Source organism: Talpa europaea (assembly GCF_964194135.1).
Source record: "Talpa europaea genome assembly, chromosome: 15".
In the NCBI taxonomy this organism is placed as follows: domain Eukaryota; kingdom Metazoa; phylum Chordata; class Mammalia; order Eulipotyphla; family Talpidae; genus Talpa; species Talpa europaea.
In genome coordinates this window covers 3,007,290-3,030,273 of record NC_140083.1, presented here as the reverse complement: position 1 = coordinate 3,030,273, position 22,984 = coordinate 3,007,290, and the positions used below count along the sequence as shown (strand labels likewise).

Sequence of the window (22,984 nt, the reverse complement as noted above, 5' to 3'; positions counted from 1 at the left end):
CCCAGCCGGGGGCGGGTCTCGCCGTCACCCCGTTCCGGACGGGGACCTCGGCACCCCGACTCTGATCTCTGCGAAAAGCAGCCCCTGGTCTGGCGTCGGGGGGCTCCGTGACGGTCCCCGAGGTGTCTCCTTCCCGGCCTTCTCCCGAGGCGCCTCCGCGGGCGGGCCCGGCGCTGGAGCACCCCATTCAGCGGGGCCGCCGAGCCGGCGCAGGCCCCGCACCTGCCGTGCCGAGCGGCGCCGCCCCCGGGGCTCTGCCGGGCCGCGCGCGGGGCGGGGCGGGGCGGGGCGGGGCGGGGCGCCTTTCCCCTTGGAAGGTTAAAGGTCAGCGGCCCCCTGCCGCGTTCTGAGGCGTCCGCGCCCTTGGGAGCCAGCGGCCTGGGCGCCGCGGCCCCGCCTGTTCCCCGGGGAATCCTCGCGCCCGCGCCCTCACCCGAATCCGCCTCATGAATGAAAAGAAACTCCCGGGCGACGCCTCAGCGCGGAGCCCGCCCCGCCCCGCCCGTCCCGCACGCCCGGGAGGGCTCGGGCCCGGGATCCCGTCAGCGGCCTCGGCCGCCGCCGCCGCCCGCCGCCGGGCCCAGGGGCCGGGTTTGCGCCTTCGGTTGCCGCCGCTCCTCGCCGCTGACGCGGGGGCTCCGCGGGCGCCGGGCGTGGGGGCCCGAGCGCCGGGTGGGGGCCCCTCTGACCCCCGACCCGGGGCCGCGCGGGCGGGCGGGGGCCTCCCCGGGCCGGGCCCCAGGCTCTCGCGCAGCCACGCGGGGTGATTGCCGAGTAGCAGGAGCGGGGTGCAGCGTCTCACCGGTCTTCCCTCCATCCCCGGCTGGCAAGGACGGGGGCGCCTCCTTTGCGCCCCTCCCCGGCGCCCGCCGCGACGCTGCGCAGGGGGCTCCCCGTTCCCGGCGTCGGAGCTGCGACTTCCTCCGGGTCTGCTCCGGCTCCCGGAGGACGGGGCGCGCGGGGTCCCCCGGGGAGGCGGCCCCCACGACGACCTTGGCGCTCCGGCTGCTGCCCCGGGAGAGCGGCCTTGCCGGGCATGAACCTCCGTCGAAGTTTCCAGGAGCAGAGCGCGGTGGACGGCAGCCCGGCGCCCTGCCCTGCCGCCCGCCGGGACTGCGCCCGGCCTCCCCGGGCGGGGCTCCCCACCCGCTGTCCCCCGGGATCCAGAGGCCGGGCGTGCGGGGATGCGGCCCGAGCGCCACACCAGCCCCGGGCCCCTCACAGTAACCTGCGTGCACGGGACGCGATGCCTCGGGACTCCTCATGGTCTCTCCCCACCCACCTGGTGGGTCAGGGCTTGGAGTTAAACATGTCTCTTAACCAGCAGGAAATGTGTTGGGCCTCCCCGGGGGCCCAGCGGTTGAGCGCTGGGCTGTGAAGCTGCCCGCGGCCTCTGCAGCGCCGGTTCGATCCTGGGCTGCTCCCCGGCCACCAGAGGAGGGTCCCACATGGCGCGCAGACCTCTCCTGCCGCCCGCTGCTCCCCTCAGCAGTGTCCTTCAGTCCTTCTGCCTGCTCTGCTCCCCGCTCTGGTGAATTCTCTCACCCTCCCGCGCCTCTGACTGTACCCAGTGCTTGTATAAATAAATAAATCTTCTTTAAAAAATGTGCTAATTTACCATTTTTTGGTTGAGTTTCTAGGCTGAGATTTTTGGGAGAACTGATATCTACATATGAGTCCTACTAAACCCACTTACTTTTTCCACTAGAAAGTCTCCAAGGTTATTCTGTTAGTTTATCTAGATCTGCCTCATTTTAGTTGGAGGTTGTCCTATAACCCTATAGTGTTTTCATAAACGTAAGTCGTTTCCAACTCTGCGTTAAAAATGCGGAACATCCCCGCTCATGCTTCATTTATGCCTTCTTGTGATAGGCTCTCTGCAAGAGATAAATAGAAATAGAATTGCTGAAGCAAAGGGATGTGCATTTTAATAGATATTTCCAAATTGCCCTCTCATCAGTGAAAACACTGGTTTCCTTCATCCACTTCAGCATTTAATATTGTCACTTTCAATTTTTTTTTTTTTTGCCAATTTACGTGGAGAAAATAATAGCTCCTTGATTACTGATGAAATTGAGCTATTTATGTGGTCGCTTACATTTCTTCATATTCTTTGCCCCTCTTTCATTTGTTGTCTTATCGATTCGTAGGAATGCTTTTTAATAGTCCCTGTAGTAATTCTTTGCCACATAGACTGCAAATACCTATTTCTTGTTTGTCTTCACCTTCATGACTTTGTAGTATAGAAATTTAAATATGTGGCATAGGCATTTTGTGTCTTATTTAAGAAGAACTGGCCGTGACTCAGGAAAAAGAAAAGCTGGGACCAGAACAGCACTGCGGGCTGGAACAGGAGGAAGCAGGAGGCCCCGCCTGGGCAAGGGTTCTAGGTGAAGAGGGTTATAATCTAGGAGGTCAGAGCAGAGAGAGCCCAGAGGGTGTTTGGTGAAACAGCCTTACTGGCCACGAGGAACACCCAGCGCCACCGCGGCCCTGCACGCAGGTCTAGAGCCGCGTGACGGAGCAGAGGGCCCGGCAGGCCAGGTCAGGCCGGAGCCACAGGCTGGTTTATTGTACAGCGGGGTTCCCGGCACAGGGGCGGTGGGGGCCGGCTGCCCCCCACTAGCGGGGCACCGCGCATAGCTGATAGGGGGAGGGGGTGACCAGCACGGAATAGACCCCATAGTCACTGGGCGGGGGCTGCCCCTCGGGCACGGAGAAGCTGAAGCGCTGCAGGAGGCAGGTGAAGAAGAGGAAGAGCTCCATGCGGGCCAGCGGCTCCCCGAGGCACGAGCGGCGGCCTGTGGCGGGATGGGGCAGGTGAGCCGAGAGGGGACCCCCCACCTCCCGAGTCCCTCGGCCGGCCGGGCTCCCCGGGCACCTGCTGAGAAGGGCATGAAGGCCTCCTGCCTCACGAAGCGGCCCTGGGCGTCCAGGAAGTGCTCGGGGTGGAAGCGGCGCGGCTTCTTCCAGATGGTCTCGTCCTTCAGCACTGAGGACAGGTTGGGGAAGAGCGTTGTCCCCTGGGGGAGAGGCCCGGCATGGGTGTGCTCTGGGCTGGGGGAGCCAGATACCACACCCCACCCCCGCCAAATCCCCGGGGCACAGAGCTGCTTCCTGGTCACTACACCTGGCACTCCAGGAAACTTCTGGAAGCTCCATGTCCCCTTGACACAGCTGGTGAGCAGCCTGCCCCCAGAGGCGTCCTTGCCACCTGTCCTGCATGCTGGGGCTCCCCCACACTGGCAGCTTCAGCTTGTCTCCCCACCCGACCTGGGCTGGGTGTAGACAGGGCAGGCCCCGCCTCTGCTCTCATCCCCACCAGGCTGCACACCGGGTCCACTGGAATTTCTGACTGGGCAGCTCGGGAGCAGTCCAGGTGCCGCCTGGCCACCCGCCAGCAGCCAGCAGGGACAGGAGGTGCAATCGGGGAGGAGAGCGCAGGCCTACCTTGGGGATGAGGAAGCCCTGCACTTCGATGTCTCGGGAAGTCATGTGGGGCACGCCCATTGGGATGATGTCCCCGAATCGCTGCACCTCGTGGACCACGGCCATAGTGAAGGGCATGCGGGCCTGGTCCGCCATCTCTGGTCGCCGCCCCTGCCCGATCACCTCATCGATCTCCTCTTGGACTCTGCCTGGACAGACAAGCGTCCCCACAGTTGTGAGCACCCGGCACAGGCCCACGCCCACCTCCTCCTGACCCTGGACAGGGGACTGGGCCCATGGGGACCGGTTAAGCTGTGGGCCTCTGATCAGAACTCCCGGAGGCCGAACCAAGCTGGGGACATAGATGCTCCCACTACCATGCATCACCCCGTTCCCCAGGGCCCCAGGCCGGGCTCACGCTGCACATCGGGGTGCAGGATAATGAGCAGGAGGGCCCAGACCAGTGTGGTCGAGGTGGTCACCATCCCGGCAAAAAACAGATCAGCCACCACCATGCGCATGTTCTCCTCATTGAAGCTGCTCTCTGGGTTCCCCTTGGCCTGGATGGTGCAGAGAGGGTGGGCTCAGGGCCTGGGGAAGGAGACCCCAAAATGGCCTCTCACTCTGAACCCAATGCTAGGTGTCTGACCACGGAGTCAGGTGTCACACAGGCCCCGCCTCCCACGGTCTCACCTCCTGGGCCACAACCCACGCCTCACCTTCTCCACCTGGTCCAGGAAGGCGTCGGTCAGGTCTCGGGGCGGCTGGTCTGGGTCCCGGCTCATCCTGTGCTCAGCAATCAGCTCATCCAGGATGTTCATGAAGCCCTTCTGCCCTGCGAACAGCTTGGCAGCCAGCCCCGGGATGCGCAGGAGCACTGGGATCGCGTTCAGCACCTGTGGGGCCAGAGATGGGGCATCTGCTGCTTCCAGCTGCACCATGAGGTCCAGCTGCACCATGAGCCCCACTGCCTCCAGGTCACCCACCGTCCACCTGTTCCCCCCAAGTGCCCTTCTTGACCCTCTTTCCTGGCCCGGAGCTGCCAGCAGGACAGACCTAAACTCTGAATGGTTCCCGCTTCCATCAGGCAGCCGCGGGCCCAAACCCCCATCTCCTCTGCATAAATCCTCCCCGCGCACACGCGGTGGCATTCGGGGTTCTTGGCCGCGGAGAGCACCCCTCCCAGCCTCGGGGCTCCTCCTCCCGCACCTCGCGAAGCAAACTGCTGTCTTCCTTCAGGGACTGCTCCACCAGGCCCAGCAGTCTGCTGAGGCGAGAGTCGTCGTACTGGAAGCGGCGCCCGAAGATGAGCGAGGTGATCACGTTGCCCACCGCTTTATCCAGGAGCGAGCCGGGGCTGAAGGGGCGCCCTGGGGGGGCGGTGAGGTCAGGGGGGGCCTCCTCCCGCGCCCAGCCCCCCGTGCCGCCCCCAGCTCTCACCCGCCTGCTCGGCGATGGCGGCGCAGAGGCAGGTGGCCTCCTCGGTCACCCACTGCTCCAGGGACTTCTTGCCCAGGCCGAAGTCGCGCAGGGTGGACACGGAGAAGCGCCGCTGCTCGCGCCACGCGTGCCCGTAGCGCGCCAGGATCACCCCTGGGGCGGGGTGGGGCGGGGCTGAGCGTTGACCCCGCCCCGCCCTGGCCCCGCCCCTCGCTGGGGCCCGGCCCGCCCCCCGCCTCTTCCCTTTACACACCCTTTGGACAGGCCTAGCCTGGCGGGCTCCCAGTTGGCCGTCTCCGGTCCCGCCCCCTCCCGCAGCCCCGCCCCTTTCCGTCCAGGCCCCGCCCACACCCGCCAGCCGCCCGCACCCTCTCTCATTCCGCGCCTGCGCGGGGCTTGCCGGGCACCCCGCTTGCCCCCGCTCCCGCCTGTGGTCTGGGCTTGGCCCGCTGTGGGTTTCGCTGTGGAGGCGCTGCCCGCCCTCTGCTCCCCATGTCCAGCTGCTCTACCTGCAGCCTGAACCCGAGCGGCAGGACAGGACCCCGCGCGCCCTAGGCCCGCCCAGCGCGCCGGAGCCTCCCGCCCCCGCGGGCCCTTCACACCCACCCACGCGCCCCGGACTGTCCACCACCCGCTCCGCTGGGATCTGCGTGTCGTGGGCCCCTGCGGCGCCCTCCTCGGCTTGCCTTGGGCGCGCGGCCCGAAGCCCAGGTGCTCGTAGGTGGGGCTAGACGGACGGTCGGAGGAGCCCTCTCCGCGGTCCACCAGCGCCTCTCGCACGGCCGCGAATCCGTTGACGACCACCACGGGCGTCCAGCCCAGCTGCAGGCTGAACACGTCGCCGAAGCGGCCCCGAAGCTGCAGCCGAGGGTCGTGGGGTCAGGCGGGCCTGAGCCCACCTGCTCTAGTCCCGGTCTCCTCGTCCCGGGGCTCCCCGGTTTGCCTAGACAGGGGGTGCGTGGGCTCCATCTGAACCCCAAGCCTGGGATCGCATCCCGCGTGGTGCATCCCTCCTCCAGCTGGGGCTGGTCACCGGCGGGCACCGGCTGCAGGCCAGGGTCGCCGAGCGGTGCCTGCGCCCATGTTACAGGTGAAGCAAGCGAGGGCCGCAGGATGAGCAGCGAGGAGCAAGAACCCCCCGGGCGCACAGTCTGAACCGGTCACGGCACTTCTCTCCCCTGACGTCACAGGTGCTGAAGCGGGGCGTCCTCTCCCCATTCTCTTGTCCTCGCCCCCGACAGAGTCCAAGAGACCCGACTCACACCACGCCAGCCTGGCCAGCTGGGGAGTCCACCCCACGCAGGCCTTTGCCCTCTCTGACCTTCCTTGGAAAACTGCGCGTGTCCTTGAGCCCTCACCAGGGCCCGCCCCCCGGGGCCTCTGCCTCTGCCTCTGCCGCCCCTGTGGGCCCAGTCCTTGTCCAGCCCGCGGCCTCTCCCCACCCGGGCCTGCCCCTCGAGAGGCCCCAGGATGCACCCCCTCCTCACCCGGCTCATGGAGTACGGCATGTTATTGAAGTCGAGCTGCAGCAGGTTGCCCAGCCCCGGCACAGGCGTGGGGCCTGGCGGGTAGCGGCTGGCCCAGCGAGCTCGCCGGTGCATGAGGTCCACGAGGAGCAGGAACACGGCCACGGCCACGGCCAGGAACCCCAGCGTGTCCCCGGTCAGCAGCGCCATGGCTCCTCGGGCCTCACCGGGCTCCTCCGGGCACCGCTGGCCTGTCTCCACCCAGGCACCCGGACCAGGACAGGCAGGCCCTGCCACCACCCCACCTGGCGACAGCCTTGCCCTCTTTATAAAGGGAGCTGAGACTGACCTTTGCCCTGTGCCCTGAGGCAAGGGTGGGGGTGACTGGGCAGCCAGAGGATCAAAAGGGGCAGGAGGGGAGAGGGTGTCCCACAGTCCCGCCCTCCTGCCTGCCGGGGAGCTGACAGCTGGGGTGGCAGACAGGAAGGACCTCCGCCCCTGACCCACCTCGCTCCCCTGGGCTGCGTGTCTGAGGACGAAGGCGGCGTGCTGAGACCTGTCCCGGCCACCTCTCCGGCCCCAGAATGCGCCCTCCCTGCTCAGGTTCCCTGCCTCCCCGAGGGCCCACCTGGCACGTCCCGGCACCTGCCTGAGTATACAGGGCCCTGGCCCGGGTGAGGGGAGCGGACTCCGGGTCTGCGCGTCTCCACCTGTCCCCTTGTCCGCACACTGCACGCCGAGAGCACAGACACGCTCGTCTCACACTCACCGTCTCCAGACACCACCCACGCGACCACCGTGGGGACTCACACCCACACACACACACACCCGCCCCCCTCCCTCACAGACACCGGCACGCACACTCACACTCAAGGTACATGGCTCTCTCTCACACGCGCACACACACACACACACACACACAACCTGGCAGCCGGGTGGGGGGACAGTCGTTGAAGGGGCCTCTGTGGGTTGCGTCTCCTACATGGGTCCCCCTCCCCCATCCCAGCCACCTCCCCGTGACGGCCAGCAGCGCCATGGCTCCTCGGGGCTCACCGGGCTCCTCCGGGCACCGCTGGCCTGTCTCCACCCAGGCACCCGGACCAGGACAGGCAGGCCCTGCCACCACCCCACCTGGCGACAGCCTTGCCCTATTTTGCTTTGTCCATTTGTCCACTTTGTTTCCGGATACTGCCTGCGCCATCACCCGACTTGTGTCTGTACAGAAAGTCTTTATCTTTCTGCTGCCCAGTCGCCCCCACGTTACCTCAGGCCACAGGGCGAAGGCCAGGCTCAGCTCTGTTTGTAGAGGGCCTGGCAGGGCGCCAGGTGGGGTGGTGGCAGGGCCTGCCTGTCCTGGTCCGGGTGCCTGGGTGGAGACAGGCCAGAGGTGCCCGGAGGAGCCCGGTGAGCCCCGAGGAGCCACGGCGCGGCTGACCAGGGACACGCTGGGGCTCCCGGCTGTGGCAGGCACACCCCGCCATCCCGCTGCAGACCCGCTCTCCGGCCCGTCAGCCCAACTCCTGAAAGAACAATCCGTTGGAGAAGGAGGGGGCAGCGGCAGGGGTTCCCTCCGCTAGTCCAGACAGCCCTGGGCCGGGAGGTCATCCTCCCCTCTGGGGCCAGGAGGACGCCTCCTCTGGCCGTGCCATGATGCCCGGGGGAAGGATTCCTGGCCCGGGGCTGGCGAGCCCGGCCACACTGACAGGTTCTTGAGCTGAGCTGGGTGGAGCGGGGTCTTGCTCTGAAGCGGGGAACAGTCTAGAACCAGAGCATGAGCAAGGTGGGCGCGGGGCCCCTTCGCAGGCTCCAGCCGGAAGAGCCGGACATCTCCGAGCCGGGGCGCGTCCAGGGGAGCGGGGGTGCCAGCTGCATCTTCTCCGTCCTCATCTCCACTCCCCTTCCTGCGGCGTCTGCAAGTGTCCCCGCGGCCGGCCTCCTCTTGGGCCTCCTCCGGGTCGGCTGCGCGGGTCATCCTCGATCTGCAGCGGCCACTGGTTCCCAAGTGCGCACTTGGGAAGGTTCCCACAGGGCGCACTTGACCTGCCTGCTGGCGGCCTGGGCCTGGGCCTGGTAGTGCTCCCCCAGCCCCCGGCCCCCGGAGCAGGAGCCAGCCCTCAGCCCTTGCCAAGGGGGCAGGCCCTCCCCGTTGGCTGCCGGGGAGTCCAGCCACCCCGTCTCTCCTTGAGTCGTCACTGGGGTTCCAGGGCAGTCTGTCTCCCTAGGACCCTCTTCCTCGCATTTCCTGCCGCCTCTTCTTCTCGGGTTCCCAACTATTCTTGGCAGTGACCTCAAACCAAGCAACATGTCCTGCAGGGAAGCGCAGCTGAGGATCTACCTGATCACCGCCTGCAGCGCAGTGTTGAATGCAGTGGCGGGGCCTGGCGCGAGCCTGAGGCCACGATCTTCTGTGAAGCCCCGATGAACTCACAGGCTTCCGGCACTTCCCCTCCAGGATGCTGGCAAGAGCTGCAGCCGGGCCGTCTCCAGCGTCAGCGATGCTGTTATCCCGAGGTACTCAGAGCTCTTGGGTCAGCTCGCTCCACACAAATTATACTCTCTCGCAAGGCTTCGCCATGGCGGGCCTGTGCTCCTGCTCATCCGTCTGCTGCTCTTGGCCTTGCCGTGGGTGCAACATCGGGTCCCGGCGTCACCCCCTCCTCCAGGTCGGACTCTCACTCCGGCCTCTTGCTGCCCCTCGGGAGCCTCGGGCACTGCTGGGTGTGCCCCCGGGTGCCCTCGCCGGCAGCGGTGAGCTTGCTTGGGGAGGGAAGGCTGGCGGCCACCGCCTGCCCAGAACACACCCCGAGGGGGCGGCCGTGGCTGGCACCGAACTCGCCCCCAGTCCTGGACCTCGCGCATTTGCTGTCTGTTGTGTGAGGCGCGCGGAGCTGACCGTTGACTTGCTGACTCCGCACACAGCGGTCAATCCTGGCAGCTCCTGCTTTGAGCAGTCGGGAAGGCGGCGGGTCATGGCCCCACGTCCCTGGAGTTCCCACGTGGGAGGGTCAAGCCCTCCCTAGTGGAAAGGGTCCTACGCTCGGGTCCTGACGCTGCTCAGTAATCTGTCCTCTGCTTTCCGCACAAGGCATTCCACTGTCACCTGCCGTCACCCCCGCGTGCTCCTCCCCAGGGTGTGGCAGAGACTGCAGGTCCTGCAGGTGCAAGGGGCGGAGAGAGCCCCCCGCACCCCCCTGGATCATGCAGAAAAGCCAGGCTGTGCCCCTCTCCACCACCCTCCCCAAAGCGGGGCCTCGGCCTAGAGTCAGTTGATGCCCCCGCCGGTCACCAGGGCACCCAGCCTGCAGCGCCACCTCACAGCACATTCATGGTGGGGAAGCGGCATCGCCCGGCCCGACATCCTCCCTGGAGCAGGAGAAACCCAGCAGTCCCCTGACCTTCGCTCCGCGGGTTCCGACCTCATCCGTGCGCGCCTGGCGGCCGGGGAACGTCTACGGCGCTGGCCCAGACGCAGATGCTCTCATTGGTTGTCTTTACCTCGATTATTTATTTCAGCCACGAAAGTTGAGCTCCTGCCCCTGGGGGCACACGGGCCTGTCTGGTCCTCAGGCAGGGCTCTGGGCCTCCAGCGACCCTCCCGGCCCGGCGGCTCCTGCTCTGTGGGCACCTGAGGCCCCGCTGAAACCAGAAGCCACCCCTGACTTTGGACAGCATTTTAGGCTGTGAAATTATCTGCTCTGCAAATGTCCGCTATTTGTTTGCATTATTTGCATTGCTTTACTACAAATAATTCTCCCAGACCCCCTCCATTTTGAAATGTTCGGCGCGGTAAAGAGGAAGCCAGGCCAGTTTCTAACAGGGAGAAACTTTACTGGGCCCCGAGCGAGATTCGCCGACCCCCACAGGGAGTCTGTTGTGGGGGGAAATGCCCTTTCGTAGGGTGAGGAGAGGTGAGGCAGGACAACTGGGTTGGCAGCGGGGGAAGCAGGTTTAGGCGGAACAAGGTTGTTTCTCGTGGAGCCGAGTTGTTTTTCTGCTGTCTATGGCGTCAGTTTCCGTTTGATTGCCGCGGACCAGCACAGCAGTAGACGATGAGGCCACCTCAGGGTTGAGAGAAGCGTGCAGGGTGGTCAGGGCGTCGGCGAAAGAAATGACACACAGACACACTTCAAGAGTGAAAATCTGAGTGTGATTTTCTTTGAGTTTGTGACCAGTATATATATGTTTTCCAAAAGCACAGGAATGAATATCAAAGAAATTAGCTTGCTCATGGGCTCAGCCTATCACCATCAGGGAGGTGATCTACATAACAAACAATGACCATTATAGAAGAAAGGAGGAAGTTTAGAAAGACAGATAAGGGATTAAAGTTTTGGGATAAGATTTTTTAGCATTCTTGTAGTGGTTCTTGGTGGTCATTATCTATTGATAAGCTTCTGCCTTTTCAGGGAACTTCCGCTGCACTTCCTCTGCTTCAGGCTGTTCTCTCCCCGCGCGCTGGGCACCAGCCGGATCTAGGGACCGTGGCGAAAGCCATTCCTAAAGATCACTGCGGGGAGAGGTGCAGCAGGTAGGGTTTTGCTGTTCTCCCCCTGCGCGCTGGTTGCCCAGCCGGACCTAGGGACGGTTAGCCCTAAAGGTCACTGCAGGGGGAGGTGCAGCATTTGATGGTGTCAGTGGTCCTGGTGCCAGGGCCATGTTGCTATTTTCTGCGTGGGCTTCCTCATTCCTGGCCCCTGCATGGACCTTTCACATTGTGTTGAAAATGGCGGCGTCTCCTTCTCTCCTATGGCCGAGCAGTATCCACGGTGGGAGGAGCCGGTCTCCGTGAGGAGCCTCCCCTCGTTGGGCACTTGCGCGCCTTCCTCGTCTGAGCCGTCAGGCGTGACAGCTGAGCACGCTGCGGAACGGACGGGTGCGGTGTTTGGTGGCTTCATGTCCACATGGTGTCCAGTGGGCTGCTGGGCCGCACAGTATTTCCATTTTTACATGTTTAAGATAAAGGCGGGGGCCTCCCTGGTGGCGCAAGCACAGCGCTGTGAAGCAATCCGCAGCTTCTGCAGCATGAGTTTGATCCCCGGCCAGCCAAGGAGCTACCCACATGGCGCGTCAGACCTCTCCTGTCTCCCCGCTGCTCCCCTCAGCAGTGTGTTTCAGTCAGTCTGCCTGTTCTGCTCCCCAATCTCTCTGGTGACTCCTCTCACCCGCTACACCTCTGGCCTGTACCCCAGTTCCTGTATGCATAAATAATTTTAAAAATTTTTAAAAAATATAAGGAGACTGTCGTTTCCCCCCATAGCTGCTTTATCACAGACATAATGTGTGTGCGTGTGTTTCTGGGATTTCAATTCTGTTCCATTGATCCGTGTATCTATTTTTGTGCCAATACAATATTGTTTCTAGCAGTGTTGCTTTAGTGTAACATTTGAGCTCAAGCAGTAGGATTCCTTCATTTTTCTCCCTTTTCCTCAGCTTTACTTTTTCAACTTGAGGTCTTTTTGGTTCCATATATAGCCTATATTTTGTATTCAATTTCTTTGGAAAATATTGTTGGCATGTTGATGGGGGGTTCCATTAAATTTATATATTATTTTCAGCAAGATAGTTATCGTGATTATATTGATTCTCCCCATCCGTGAGCATGGGATATCCTTCCATCTCCTTATGTCATTGTCTTTTAGTAACGTTTTGTAATTCTCACTTTATAGGTCTCTTATCTTAGTAGGTTAATTCTGAGGTATGTGATTCTCTGTGAAGCAATTATAAATGGAGGTATTCCTTAATTTCCTTTGCTTATTGTTTGTATAAAAAAGACTGTGGGTTGGGCCTCCCCGGTGGTGCAGCGGTTGAGCTCTGGGTTGCGAAGCTGCCTGCAGCCTCTGCAGCCGGTTCGATCCCCGGCTGCTCCCCGGCCACCGGAGGAGGGTCCCACATGGCGCGCAGACCTCTCCTGCCGCCCGCTGCTCCCCTCAGCAGTGTCCTTCGGTCCTTCTGCCTGCTCTGCTCCCCGCTCTGGCTCTGGTGAATTCTCTCCCCCTCCCGTGCTTCTGACTGTACCCAGTGCATGTATAAACCAAACAAACAAACAAATAACAAATAAATAAATAAATAAAATAAATAAATAAGGCATGCCTCTAGAAAATTAAAAAAAATAAATAAAATAAAATAGAAAAACACAGTTTAAAAAAAAAAAAAAAGACTGTGGGTTGTTGCATGGTGATTTTGTTGCCTGCCATTTTGTTGTGTGCATCTAATAGCTTGTTTCCAAAAGCTTTTTGGCCAAGTATTTAAGATTTTCTGTATGTCATCTGCGATTCATGATCATTCCCTTCTTTCCTGATTTAGAGTCCCTTTATTTCCTGTCAGTGTCTGAAGACTTTAGCCACGTCTCTGATGTTAAAAAGCAATGACAGTGGGGCCTCCCGGTGGCGCAGCGGTTGAGCACTGGGTTGCGAAGCTGCCCACAGCCTCTGCAGCGCCAGTTCGATCCCCGGCTGCTCCCCGGCCACCGGAGGAGGGTCCCGCAGGGCGCGCAGACCTCTCCTGCCGCCCGCTGCTCCCCTCAGCAGTGTGCTTCGGTCCTTCTGCCTGCTCTGCTCCCCGCTCTGGCTCTGGTGAATTCTCTCCCCCTCCCGCGCTTCTGACTGTACCCAGTGCTTGTATAAATAAATAAATAAATCTTAAAAAAAAAAAAAAAGCAATGACAGTGGACATCTTCATCTTGTCCTAAATAAAAGGGAAAGCTTTTGGTTTTTCACCATTAAGTATTATTTGGTTGTTCTTTTTTGGTAATATATGGCCTTTAATATGTTGAGATAGGTCTCCATATTCACATATTATTTAGTGGTTTTAAGGTAAAGGGTGTTGAATCTTATCAAATGCTTGCTCTGTATCAATTGATATCATATAATTTTATTTTTTTTGTGGGACCCTCGCCGGTGGCTGGGGAACAAACCGGCGCTGCAGAGGCTGTGGGCAGCCTCGCAGTCCAGCGCTCCACCACTGCGCCACCAGGGGCGGCCGGATATCATATAATTTTTATCTGTATTTTGTTGATGTATTACATTGATTGATTTATGTATATTGAACAATTATTGCATACCTGGGATTAATTCCACTTGACCTTTGTGATAAATCATTAATTGTAATTGGCTAGCATTTGTTGAATTTCTCCATCAGCGTTCCTGAAGGATATTGGTCTATAATTTTTTTTAAGATTTATTTATTTATGCATACAAGAGCTGGGGTTTAGGTCAGAGGTGCTGGTGGGGGTGGGAGGTCAGAGGATTCACCAGAGACAGAGTGGGGAGCAAAATAGGTGGACTGACTGAAACACACTGCTGAGGGGAGCAGCGGGGAGACAGGAGAGGTCTGCTGCGCCATGTGGGTTGCTCCCTGGCAGGGGATAACCCAGGCCTCAGAGGCTGGCAATAGCTTGATAGCGCTGAGACTTTACCCCCACGCACCAGGGAGGCGTTCAACTAATTTGTTACTTCGAGTGCCCTTTGTCATATTCTGCAGTTGTATTCTGTTTACTTTCTCTTTTTTCCCCAGCAGTTGTGGCATATTCTACTTTCACATTTAAAATTTTTATAGACAGGGATAAACTGTCAGATTGTTTTCTGGCATCCGTGGGAGTATCAGACAATTGGCATGGGCGAGGGCACAGGATAAATGAGGACTGGGGCAGGAGGGCACCGACGGGCCCTCTCTGGTGTCAGGGAGTCAGTCCCCCTCCCGGGCCTGGGTACCAGAGTTGTAGTGGGTGCTCAGGGGCCCCTCTGCATGCTATCTCTCGTCTTATCGGCTCATAGTCTAGTGCCCACTTCCACGCTAGGCGACCTTTGACCACTAGATGCAACGCTGGGCATGTGCTCCTGCTGGAATGAGGTCACAGCCTGCTAGCTTATCTTCTCTAGCCCTGCCCTGGGTGCCCTTTGGCATAACAGGGGCGAACTCCATGCTGTGAGCGCGTGCCATTGTTTTGGTTTGTCCTGAGATGGGCAGGGCAGGGGTTCTGAATAGCCAAGCCTCATAGCAGTGGCACCGACGCAGGCTGCAGCTGCTCCGTATTGGGCCTCGGGATGCACCAGTTTCCTTGTTTTGCACACGGATCCCTAAAGCTCTCGGCAGTGCAACCTCTGGCCTACAAGCCGAGTCTGCAGGCCCCCTTACCAGTGCAGCGCTGGGCATGAGAACCCCTGTATTGGCACGTGTCTGAGCCTGCACAGCGGCCAGCCCCCCTCTGTGGGCTATGCTGCCCCTGAATCGCTACAAACACTTTCACTTAGTATTTCCGGCTTCTCCTGCCAGAGGCTTGGTCCTGGCATGAGCTCCGGTTCTGTCCCTCCCTCGGGGCCTTGGCTGTGTCTGCTGCGATCTAGCGAGGATCACTTTGCCACCATGGTGCAAACTCTAAGCACATAACCCTCGGGTTCCTCCTTTTCTTCCTTCCAGCCCCCACTTGTATTAAACCTGTCCTGGCCTCCACGCTGGGGAGACACATTGGAGCTTTGCCTTCTCTCTCCCGGCAGGGTCGTCAGGGCAGAACATTCACTTTCTTTCCTCAAGAGCTGGCTCCCTAGTGCTTCGTTTCTACACAGGTCAGGCAGCAAACTGTTGCTTGGAAATAATTTCTTGCCATGGTCCTGCACAGAGACAGAAAACGCCGAGAAACTGCACTTCGTGAACATGAACGGCTACAGGACAGCAGAGGACGAGAGGCCCCAGAGAGGGAGAGCCGGCCAATCACGTCTCAGAAGAGCCAGACCCAACTTGCGTACGAAACGCCAGACAGTCAGGGAACAAAACACACGCCCCAAAAGTCACAGAAGGAAACACCCCCCATCCGTTTTGTACTGACGGGCTTCACGTCTACACGAGGAGACGTTGCTCCGAGACCAGGGGCGGGCGGCAGCGCAGGCTCGGCGTTCTCGGGCCACCCCTGACGCCCCGGAGCACGGCTGCGGGCAACGGACAGAGCCCCGCAGTGCCGCGTGGTCCGGAGCCCTGGACCTTTACCGGACCGCTGGGGGGATGGACCGGACACGGCTCCCGCGGGTACCGCGCGGAGCTTCCTCAACACTTCATCCAAATGGGACGGCGCACCGTCCTGCGCCGGGGACCTGCGCCGGGGACCGGGACCCGTGGTTGGCGGCACGGTGACCCCCGCCCTGGCCCGGTTTGGGATAATTGTCCGGCCCCATCCCATGATGACACAACAAGGCCGGCGAGTCAGCCCGGGGCGCTGGCATCAGGAGCCGCACCCCACAAACCATGACCTCTCCAGGGCGCTTCCTGGAGAGCAATGGCCTCTGCAGTAGGATGTCACCGCCGGGCTAGGTGCTGACCCCACGTCGCTCTGGGGCCGATGCGAGCCTCGGCCTGGTCGAGCCCGGCCACCTCCTGTCCCTGAGACCGACGCCCCGACATCAGCCTGCTGAGCGTGACCTGCGGGGGATCCCACATCTGGGGAGCTCTGGGGACTCTGCCACAGCCCCTCACACCCAAGGTGTCCGTGTCCACTCCCTCGGTCCCTCCAGTCCTCTGCTCTGCCCGACTCCCGGGGAAGACTCCTGCGTGGAACCGTGAGCCGCCAGGACAGCCGCGCCGGCCTCCACGTGACGGGGCAGAGAGTGACAGCGGCCCGGGCTCAGGTCGCCACCCCGGAACAGCGCAAAGGTCAGGACAGACGCAAGCGGCAGGGGTGGGCTGGCTGGGGAGGCTGCGGAGGCCCCGTGACTCCAGGATGAGGGGGTGCGGGCCCACCAGGTCAGGCCGGAGCCACAGGCTGGTTTATTGTACAGCGGGGTTCCCGGCACAGGAGTGGGGTGGGGGCCGGCTGCCCCCCGCTAGCGGGGCACCGCGCACAGCTGATAGGGGGCGGGGGTGACCAGCATGGCAAAGACCCCACGGTCGCTGGGCGGGGGCTGCCCCGCAGGCACGGAGAAGCTGAAGCGCTGCAGGAGGCAGGTGAAGAAGAGGAAGAGCTCCATGCGGGCCAGCGGCTCCCCGAGGCACGAGCGGCGGCCTGTGGCGGGATGGGGCAGGTGAGCCGAGAGGGGACCCCCCACCTCCCGAGTCCCTCGGCCGGCCGGGCTCCCCGGGCACCTGCTGAGAAGGGCATGAAGGCCTCCTGCCTCACGAAGCGGCCCTGGGCGTCCAGGAAGTGCTCGGGGTGGAAGCGGTGCGGCCTCTTCCAGATGGTCTCGTCCTTCAGCACCGAGGACAGGTTGGGGAAGAGCGTTGTCCCCTGGGGGAGAGGCCCGGCATGGGTGTGCTCTGGGCTGGGGGAGCCAGATACCACACCCCACCCCCGCCAAATCCCCGGGGCACAGAGCTGCTTCCTGGTCACTACACCTGGCACTCCAGGAAACTTAGGAGATTCTGTGTCCCCGAGATAGAGCCGGTGAGCAGCCTGCCCCCAGAGGCGTCCTTGCCACCTGTCCTGCGTGCCGGGGCTCCCCCACGCTGGCAGCTTCAGCTTGTCTCCCCACCCGACTGGGGCTGGGTGTGGACAGGGCAGGCCCCGCCTCTGCTCTCATCCCCACCAGGCTGCACACCGGGTCCAATGGAATTTCTGACTGGGCAGCTCGGGAGCAGTCCAGGTGCCGCCTGGCCACGCGTCAGCGGCTGGCAGCAACGGGGTGAGCAGGGGCAGCCTAACCTTGGGGATGAGGAAGCCCTGCACTTCGATGTCTCGGGAAGTCATGTGGGGCACACCCAGAGGGATGATGTCCCCGAATCGCTGCACCTCGTGGACCACGGCCATGGTGAAGGGCATGCGGGCCTGGTCCGCCATCTCTGGTCGCCGCCCCTGCCCGATCACCTCATCGATCTCCTCTTGGACTCTGCCTGGACAGACAAGCGTCCCCACAGTTGTGAGCACCCGGCACAGGCCCACGCCCACCTCCTCCTGACCCCGGACAGGGGACTGGGCCCACGGGGACCGGTTAAGCTGTGGGCCTCTGATCAGAACTCCCGGAGGCCGAACCAAGCTGGGGGCATAGATGCTCCCACTACCATGCATCTCCCCGTTCCCCAGGGCCCCAGGCTGGGCTCACGCTGCACATTGGGGTGCAGGATCATGAGCAGGAGGGCCCAGGCCAGTGTGGTCGAGGTGGTCACCATCCCGGCAAAAAACAGATCAGACACCACCATGCGCATGTTCTCCTCATTGAAGCTGCTCTCTGGGTTCCCCTTGGCCTGGATGGTGCAGAGAGGGTGGGCTCAGGGCCGAGGTAGGAGACCCCAAATATTTCCAGCTCTCCCCTACCATTTCAGAGCCTGATCACCGGGCGTTGGGCCCACAACCCACGCCTCACCTTCTCCACCTGGTCCAGGAAGGCGTCGGTCAGGTCTCGGGGCGGCTGGTCTGGGCTGCGGCTCAGCCTGTGCTCAGTGAGCAGCTCACCCAGGGTGCTCATGAAGAGCTTCGGTCCTTCCAGTATCTTGGCCGCGAGCCCGGGGATGCGCAGGAGCACCGGCATGGAGTTCAGCAGCTGTGGGGCCAGGGTTGGGGTCCTGCTGCACCATGAGCCCCGCTGCCTCCAGGTCACCCACCGTCCACCTGTTCCCCCAAGTGCCCTTCCCGGCCCTCTTTCCTGGGCCAGAGCTGTCAGGACAGACCTAAACTCTGAACTGTTTGGGCTGCCAACGTTCCTGTTCCGCCTCGTGTGCAGAAATGCTCTTCCAGGTGTAACTAGCTCGGGCCCAGGAGTCCTGGGGCGCGCCTGTCCCCCCGCCGGGCTGGCCCCCCGCCCGCACCTGCTGGAGGAGAATGTTGTCGTCCCTCAGGGCCGTCTCCATCATGTTCACGATTCTCATGAAGCTCGGGTCGTCGTACTGGAAGCGGCGCCCGAAGATGAGCGAGGCGATCACGTTGCCCACCGCTTTATCCAGGAGCGAGCCGGGGCTGAAGGGGCGCCCTGGGGGGGCGGTGAGGTCAGGGGGGGCCTCGTCCCGCGCCCGGCCCCCCGCGCCGCCCCCAGCTCTCACCCGCCTGCTCGGCGATGGCGGCGCAGAGGCAGGTGGCCTCCTCGGTCACCCACTGCTCCAGGGACTTCTTGCCCAGGCCGAAGTCGCGCAGGGTGGACACGGAGAAGCGCCGCTGCTCGCGCCACGCGTGCCCGTAGCGCGCCTGGACCACCCCTGGGGCGGGGTGGGGAGGGGCGGGGCTGAGCGCTGGCCCCGCCCCCCGCGCGCTGTTGCCCCGCCTCATCCCTCTTTCCTCCCGCCCCCCCACGTGCCCAATTGGCCGAGGTCCCAGCCCGCCCCGCCCCTTCGGTCCAGGCCCCACCCCTTTCCTCCCAGCCCGCCCCGCCCACTCGGCCCCTCCCCTTTCCGTCCAGGCCCCGCCCACGCCAGCCCCGCCTCTGCTTCCCGCGGGCAGGAGCCCCGCGCCGGGGGCCACAGCTCTCGCGCGCTTGGGTCTCCCCTTCACGCACACCCCCCCTGTCCCCAGGCTGGGCTCAGGCTGCACATCGGGGTGCAGGGTCATGAGCAGGAGGGCCCAGGCCAGTGTGGTCGCGGCGGTCACCATCCCGGCAAAAAGCTGATCAGGAGGCCGCGCCCGCCCCTCTGCTCTTTCCCGACCCCCTGAATCCTGGGGCGCAGGAAGAGCCCCCAGTGACCTCGGGCACCGCCCACAAGGCTCCGCCCGCGCCGTCAGCCCCGCCCACCCGCGATAGGGCCCGCCCCGCCGATCCTCCCCGAAGCCCGCAGGGCCGCAGCAGACGCTCCGCCGGGGCTGTCCGCGGCCTCCACTTGGGCCCACGGGGTCCGCCGCGCTGCCCCCTCCGCTTGCCTTGGGCGCGCGGCCCGAAGCCCAGGTGCTCGAACAAGGGCACAGGTGGGCGGTCGGAGGAGCCCTCTCCGCGGTCCACCAGCGCCTCTCGCACGGCCGCGAATCCGTTGACGACCACCACGGGCGTCCAGCCCAGCTGCAGGCTGAACACGTCGCCGAAGCGGCCCCGAAGCTGCAGCCGAGGGTCGTGGGGTCAGGCGGGCCTGAGCCCACCTGCTCTAGTCCCGGTCTCCTCGTCCCGGGGCTCCCCGGTTTGCCTAGACAGGGGGTGCGTGGGCTCCATCTGAACCCCAAGCCTGGGATCGCATCCCGCGTGGTGCATCCCTCCTCCAGCTGGGGCTGGTCACCGGCGCGCGCCGGCTGCAGGCCAGGGTCGCCGAGCGGTGCCTGCGCCCATGTTACAGGTGAAGCAAGCGAGGGCCGCAGGATGAGCAGCGAGGAGCAAGAACCCCCCGGGCGCACAGTCTGAACCGGTCACGGCACTTCTCTCCCCTGACGTCACAGGTGCTGAAGCGGGGCGTCCTCTCCCCATTCTCTTGTCCTCGCCCCCACAGAGTCCAAGAGACCCGACTCACACCACGCCAGCCTGGCCAGCTGGGGAGTCCACCCCACGCAGGCCTTTGCCCTCTCTGACCTTCCTTGGAAAACTGCGCGTGTCCTTGAGCCCTCACCAGGGCCCGCCTCCCGGGGCCTCTGCCTCTGGCGCCCCTGTGGGCCCAGTCCTTGTCCAGCCCGCGGCCTCTCCCCACCCGGGCCTGCCCCTCGAGAGGCCCCAGGACGCGCCCCCTCCTCACCCGGCTCATGGAGTACGGCATGTTATTGAAGTCGAGCTGCAGCAGGTTGCCCAGCCCCGGCACAGGCGTGGGGCCTGGCGGGTAGCGGCTGGCCCAGCGAGCTCGCCGGTGCATGAGGTCCACGAGGAGCAGGAACACGGCCACGGCCACGGCCAGGAGCCCCAGCGTGTCCCCGGTCAGCAGCGCCATGGCTCCTCGGGCCTCACCGGGCTCCTCCGGGCACCGCTGGCCTGTCTCCACCCAGGCACCCGGACCAGGACAGGCAGGCCCTGCCACCACCCCACCTGGCGCCCTGCCAGGCCCTCTATAAACAGAGCTGAGCCTGGCCTTTGCTCTGAGCCAACGGTGGGGGTGACTGGCAGCCAGATGAAAAAGGGGCCTGGAGGCGCAGGGTGTCCCACAGTCCTGCCCAGGAGCGCGTAGGTGGGGATAGGAGTGGGGGAAAGAGGCAAGTCCCCCCCAGGTCACTCACCCCACTCTCCTGGCCTGTGTGCTCAGAGAAGGGGTGTTCAGACTTGACCTGGCCCCAACCTCCCGCCAGGCTCGTGGACCCTAAAGTGGCTTTACCCTTGTCCCCAGAAAACAGCCCTGTCCGGCATCGGTCTCCCGCCTCCTCTGCTGGCTCGGCCTGGTCACTGCAGGGGGCGACAGTGATGGAGGCTTGGGCGTGGGCAGAGCTCCTGGCGTCCCCTCACCTCCCAGCGTCACTGACTCCCTGATGCAGCTCCGCAGCCCAGTCCACCGACACCCAGGACGGCCCGTTCGGGAACGCTGACTCCACGTTCATCCCGCGCCACAGACTGCGCCCCTCAGGCAGCCGCAGCACTGGTCTTCTGCCCCCCGACTCTCCTGGGGCTGCAGGTGCGGGTGCCCCCCTGGCTGCTGGCCTTGCCACTGGGCCGACCTGGTCCTGGCAAGGATGACTCTGGGGGTGGGGGCAGTAGGGCGGTTTAGGCCCTGGCACCCTGATACCCTCCTAGGGTTGCTGCAGATTGGCCTTGGGCTCCCCGGACCCCGGGCGGGATCTCATGGCTGTGAGGAGACTCAGCGCCGGGTGGGGCTGGGGGGCTCTCCCTTGGCTGAGCAGCCGTCAGCTCGTCAGCTCGGGCGTGGGTGTCTGACCTCAGAGCAGCGGCTGCCGCCTCCTCTGACCATTTGCGCTTGAACATCAGCCCCTCAAACTCTGGAAGGCGAGGGGCTGGGAATCCAGCGGGGAGCATGTCCTTTCCTGTGCCCTCCTGGTCCGGCTGAGGACCACAAAGAGGGGATTCCGGACCTCCCCGCCTCCCAGGCTGGGGTCCCCTGCTCCAGCCCCCTCCCTTCAGCCTCTGTGGTCCTTAAGGCCAGCGGCCTCCCTGCAGCCACACCAGCCAGCGCCGCCTCCCGCCTAGAGCCGTGCCTGCCCCACTGTCCCTCTCACTCGGCCTCTTGCTCCCGCCAAGCAGGGGGCTGACCGCACCATGAAGGGCAGGGGCGCGGCCACCGGCCTCACACCCACCTGCAGCTGGACAGGGGGGGATCGGAGGCAGAGTCTTCCTCCCCGAAAGGGATGGGAACTCTGGAGCCAAAACCCACTCACACGGGAGGTGCGGGCCGAGGGCGGAGGGCCCGTCCCCAGCCTGCGCAGCCCCGGGCGGGAGACAAGCTCTATTCTGAAGACAGCTGGAGCGTCTCCTGTCCTGGCCCTTCCTGCAGCTGGCCTTGGCCCCAGGGACGGGCGTGGCCTGGGCCTGGGGGTGGGGGGACCCCTGGGCCCTGCCCCAGGGCACTCCCAGGCCAGGCCAGCAGTGAGGAGAGTGCTTTGGGGGTCCGCAGCCGCGAAGACCAGCTGGCCCGGCCCCGGCAGTTAAGATGGCCTGGCCTGGCCTGGCCTGGCGGCGGCCTGTGCAGGGGGTAACGCGGGCAGAGGGGGAGGCAGCTGGACACTCTGGCTCTGCAAGAATCCGGGGAAGACGGGATTCTGGGGTCCCTGGGAAGCAGGGAGACCAGTTTTGAGGCCACTCCACAGACCGGGAAGGCAAGACCCACCGGCCCGCGAGGGACTTCCAGGGCCAGCCTGCGGCCTCTCCCCGGGCCTGAGCCCAAGCTCCTGTCCCGGCCGGCGGCGACTTCGGCCCCAGAACGGCCGGGGCCGGGGCTGCGGGCGGCTGGCGGAGGGCGTGCGTTTTTGTCAGGCCCGTGACCCGTGCCTTGGAAATGTGACGCGCACCCCAAGGAGTGCGGCCGGGGGCGCCGACAGCCGGTCCTCCAGGCCGCGGCCTCGCCAGCGCGGGGAGCGGCTCGGCGGGCGGAGTCTCGGCAGCGCCGGGCCCGGCTCAAAGTTCGCCCCGCGCCGCCCGCGCCGCGCCCCGGGCCAGCGGCCGAGCGTCCCCCCCCAGACGCTCAGGCCCCGCGGGCTCGTCAGGCGCGGCCGCCGGGGCTGCGGGGGCGCCCCGAGGGGTCCCGGCCACCGCCCCCAGACCCGCGCCCGCGCGGCCCCGCCAAGATGGCGGACGAGCGCCCCGGCGGGCTCCCGGGCCCCCCAAGGCGCGGGGCGGCCCCCGCGGGGGCGCCGGGAAAGAGCGCGCCCGCCCGCCCGGCCCCCCCGGCCCCCCCGCGGCCCCCCGGAGGAAGCCCCGCCCCCCCCGGGACGGGCCCGGCCCCCGCAGCCCCGGGGGGCGCGGCGCCGCGGGCCTCACCTGCTCGTCGGCGCGGGGACCGCGACGGGGCCGGGGCCGGGGCCGGCGGGGGCCGGCGGGCGGGCGCGGGGGCGCCGGGCCGGGGCGGGGCCCAGGCCGGGCCGAGGAGCGGTCGGAGCCGGGAGGCGGCGCTCGGGCCCGCCGGCTTCGTGTTCTTCGGTTGATCACACCTCCCAGGGGCAGGGGCAGGTCCGCGGCCAGGCCGGGCTCCCCCGCCCGGGGCTCCCTGCAGGCGGCGCAGAGCGGGGGCGCCTCCCGCCGAGTGGGCCCGGGCCGCGCCCGCCTTCCGCAAGGGGCGAGCTGGGCCGGCGCGAGGGCCCGGGCTGTGGGCCGGTCACCCGCGGACGGCCCGAGGGGAGCCTCACGCCCACGCCGGGCCCCCAGCCCCGCGCAGTGGGGGGCTGTGCACGTGCG

At 64.4% G+C, this 22,984-nt stretch overlaps 2 protein-coding genes across 3 annotated transcripts; both read right to left on the bottom strand.

Moving 5' to 3' along the window:
- Positions 1–2,522: 2,522 nt before the first annotated feature.
- Positions 2,523–6,545, bottom strand: LOC311185183 (cytochrome P450 2D17-like; the record flags this gene model as incomplete). 2 transcript variants are annotated; one of them, XM_084255687.1, is made up of 9 exons in its annotated part: positions 2,523–2,801; positions 2,882–3,023; positions 3,451–3,638; positions 3,848–3,989; positions 4,149–4,325; positions 4,639–4,799; positions 4,870–5,022; positions 5,556–5,727; positions 6,357–6,545. In XM_084255687.1, 9 exons carry the CDS (start codon positions 6,543–6,545, stop codon positions 2,623–2,625), a joined length of 1,503 nt encoding a protein of 500 aa, XP_084111813.1. In that variant the 3' UTR covers positions 2,523–2,622. The 2 variants fall into 2 exon arrangements, with proteins under 2 accessions (XP_084111813.1, XP_084111814.1); XM_084255688.1 differs by lacking the exon at positions 4,870–5,022.
- Positions 6,546–16,144: 9,599 nt separating this feature from the next.
- On the bottom strand, positions 16,145–20,081 carry LOC311184596 (cytochrome P450 2D17-like; the record flags this gene model as incomplete). Its single annotated transcript, XM_084254732.1, has 9 exons — positions 16,145–16,323; positions 16,404–16,545; positions 16,960–17,147; positions 17,357–17,498; positions 17,618–17,794; positions 18,060–18,220; positions 18,291–18,443; positions 19,099–19,270; positions 19,893–20,081. The coding sequence occupies 9 exons, from the start codon at positions 20,079–20,081 to the stop codon at positions 16,145–16,147; spliced, it is 1,503 nt and encodes a 500-aa protein (XP_084110858.1).
- Between the last annotated feature and the right edge of the window lie 2,903 nt (positions 20,082–22,984).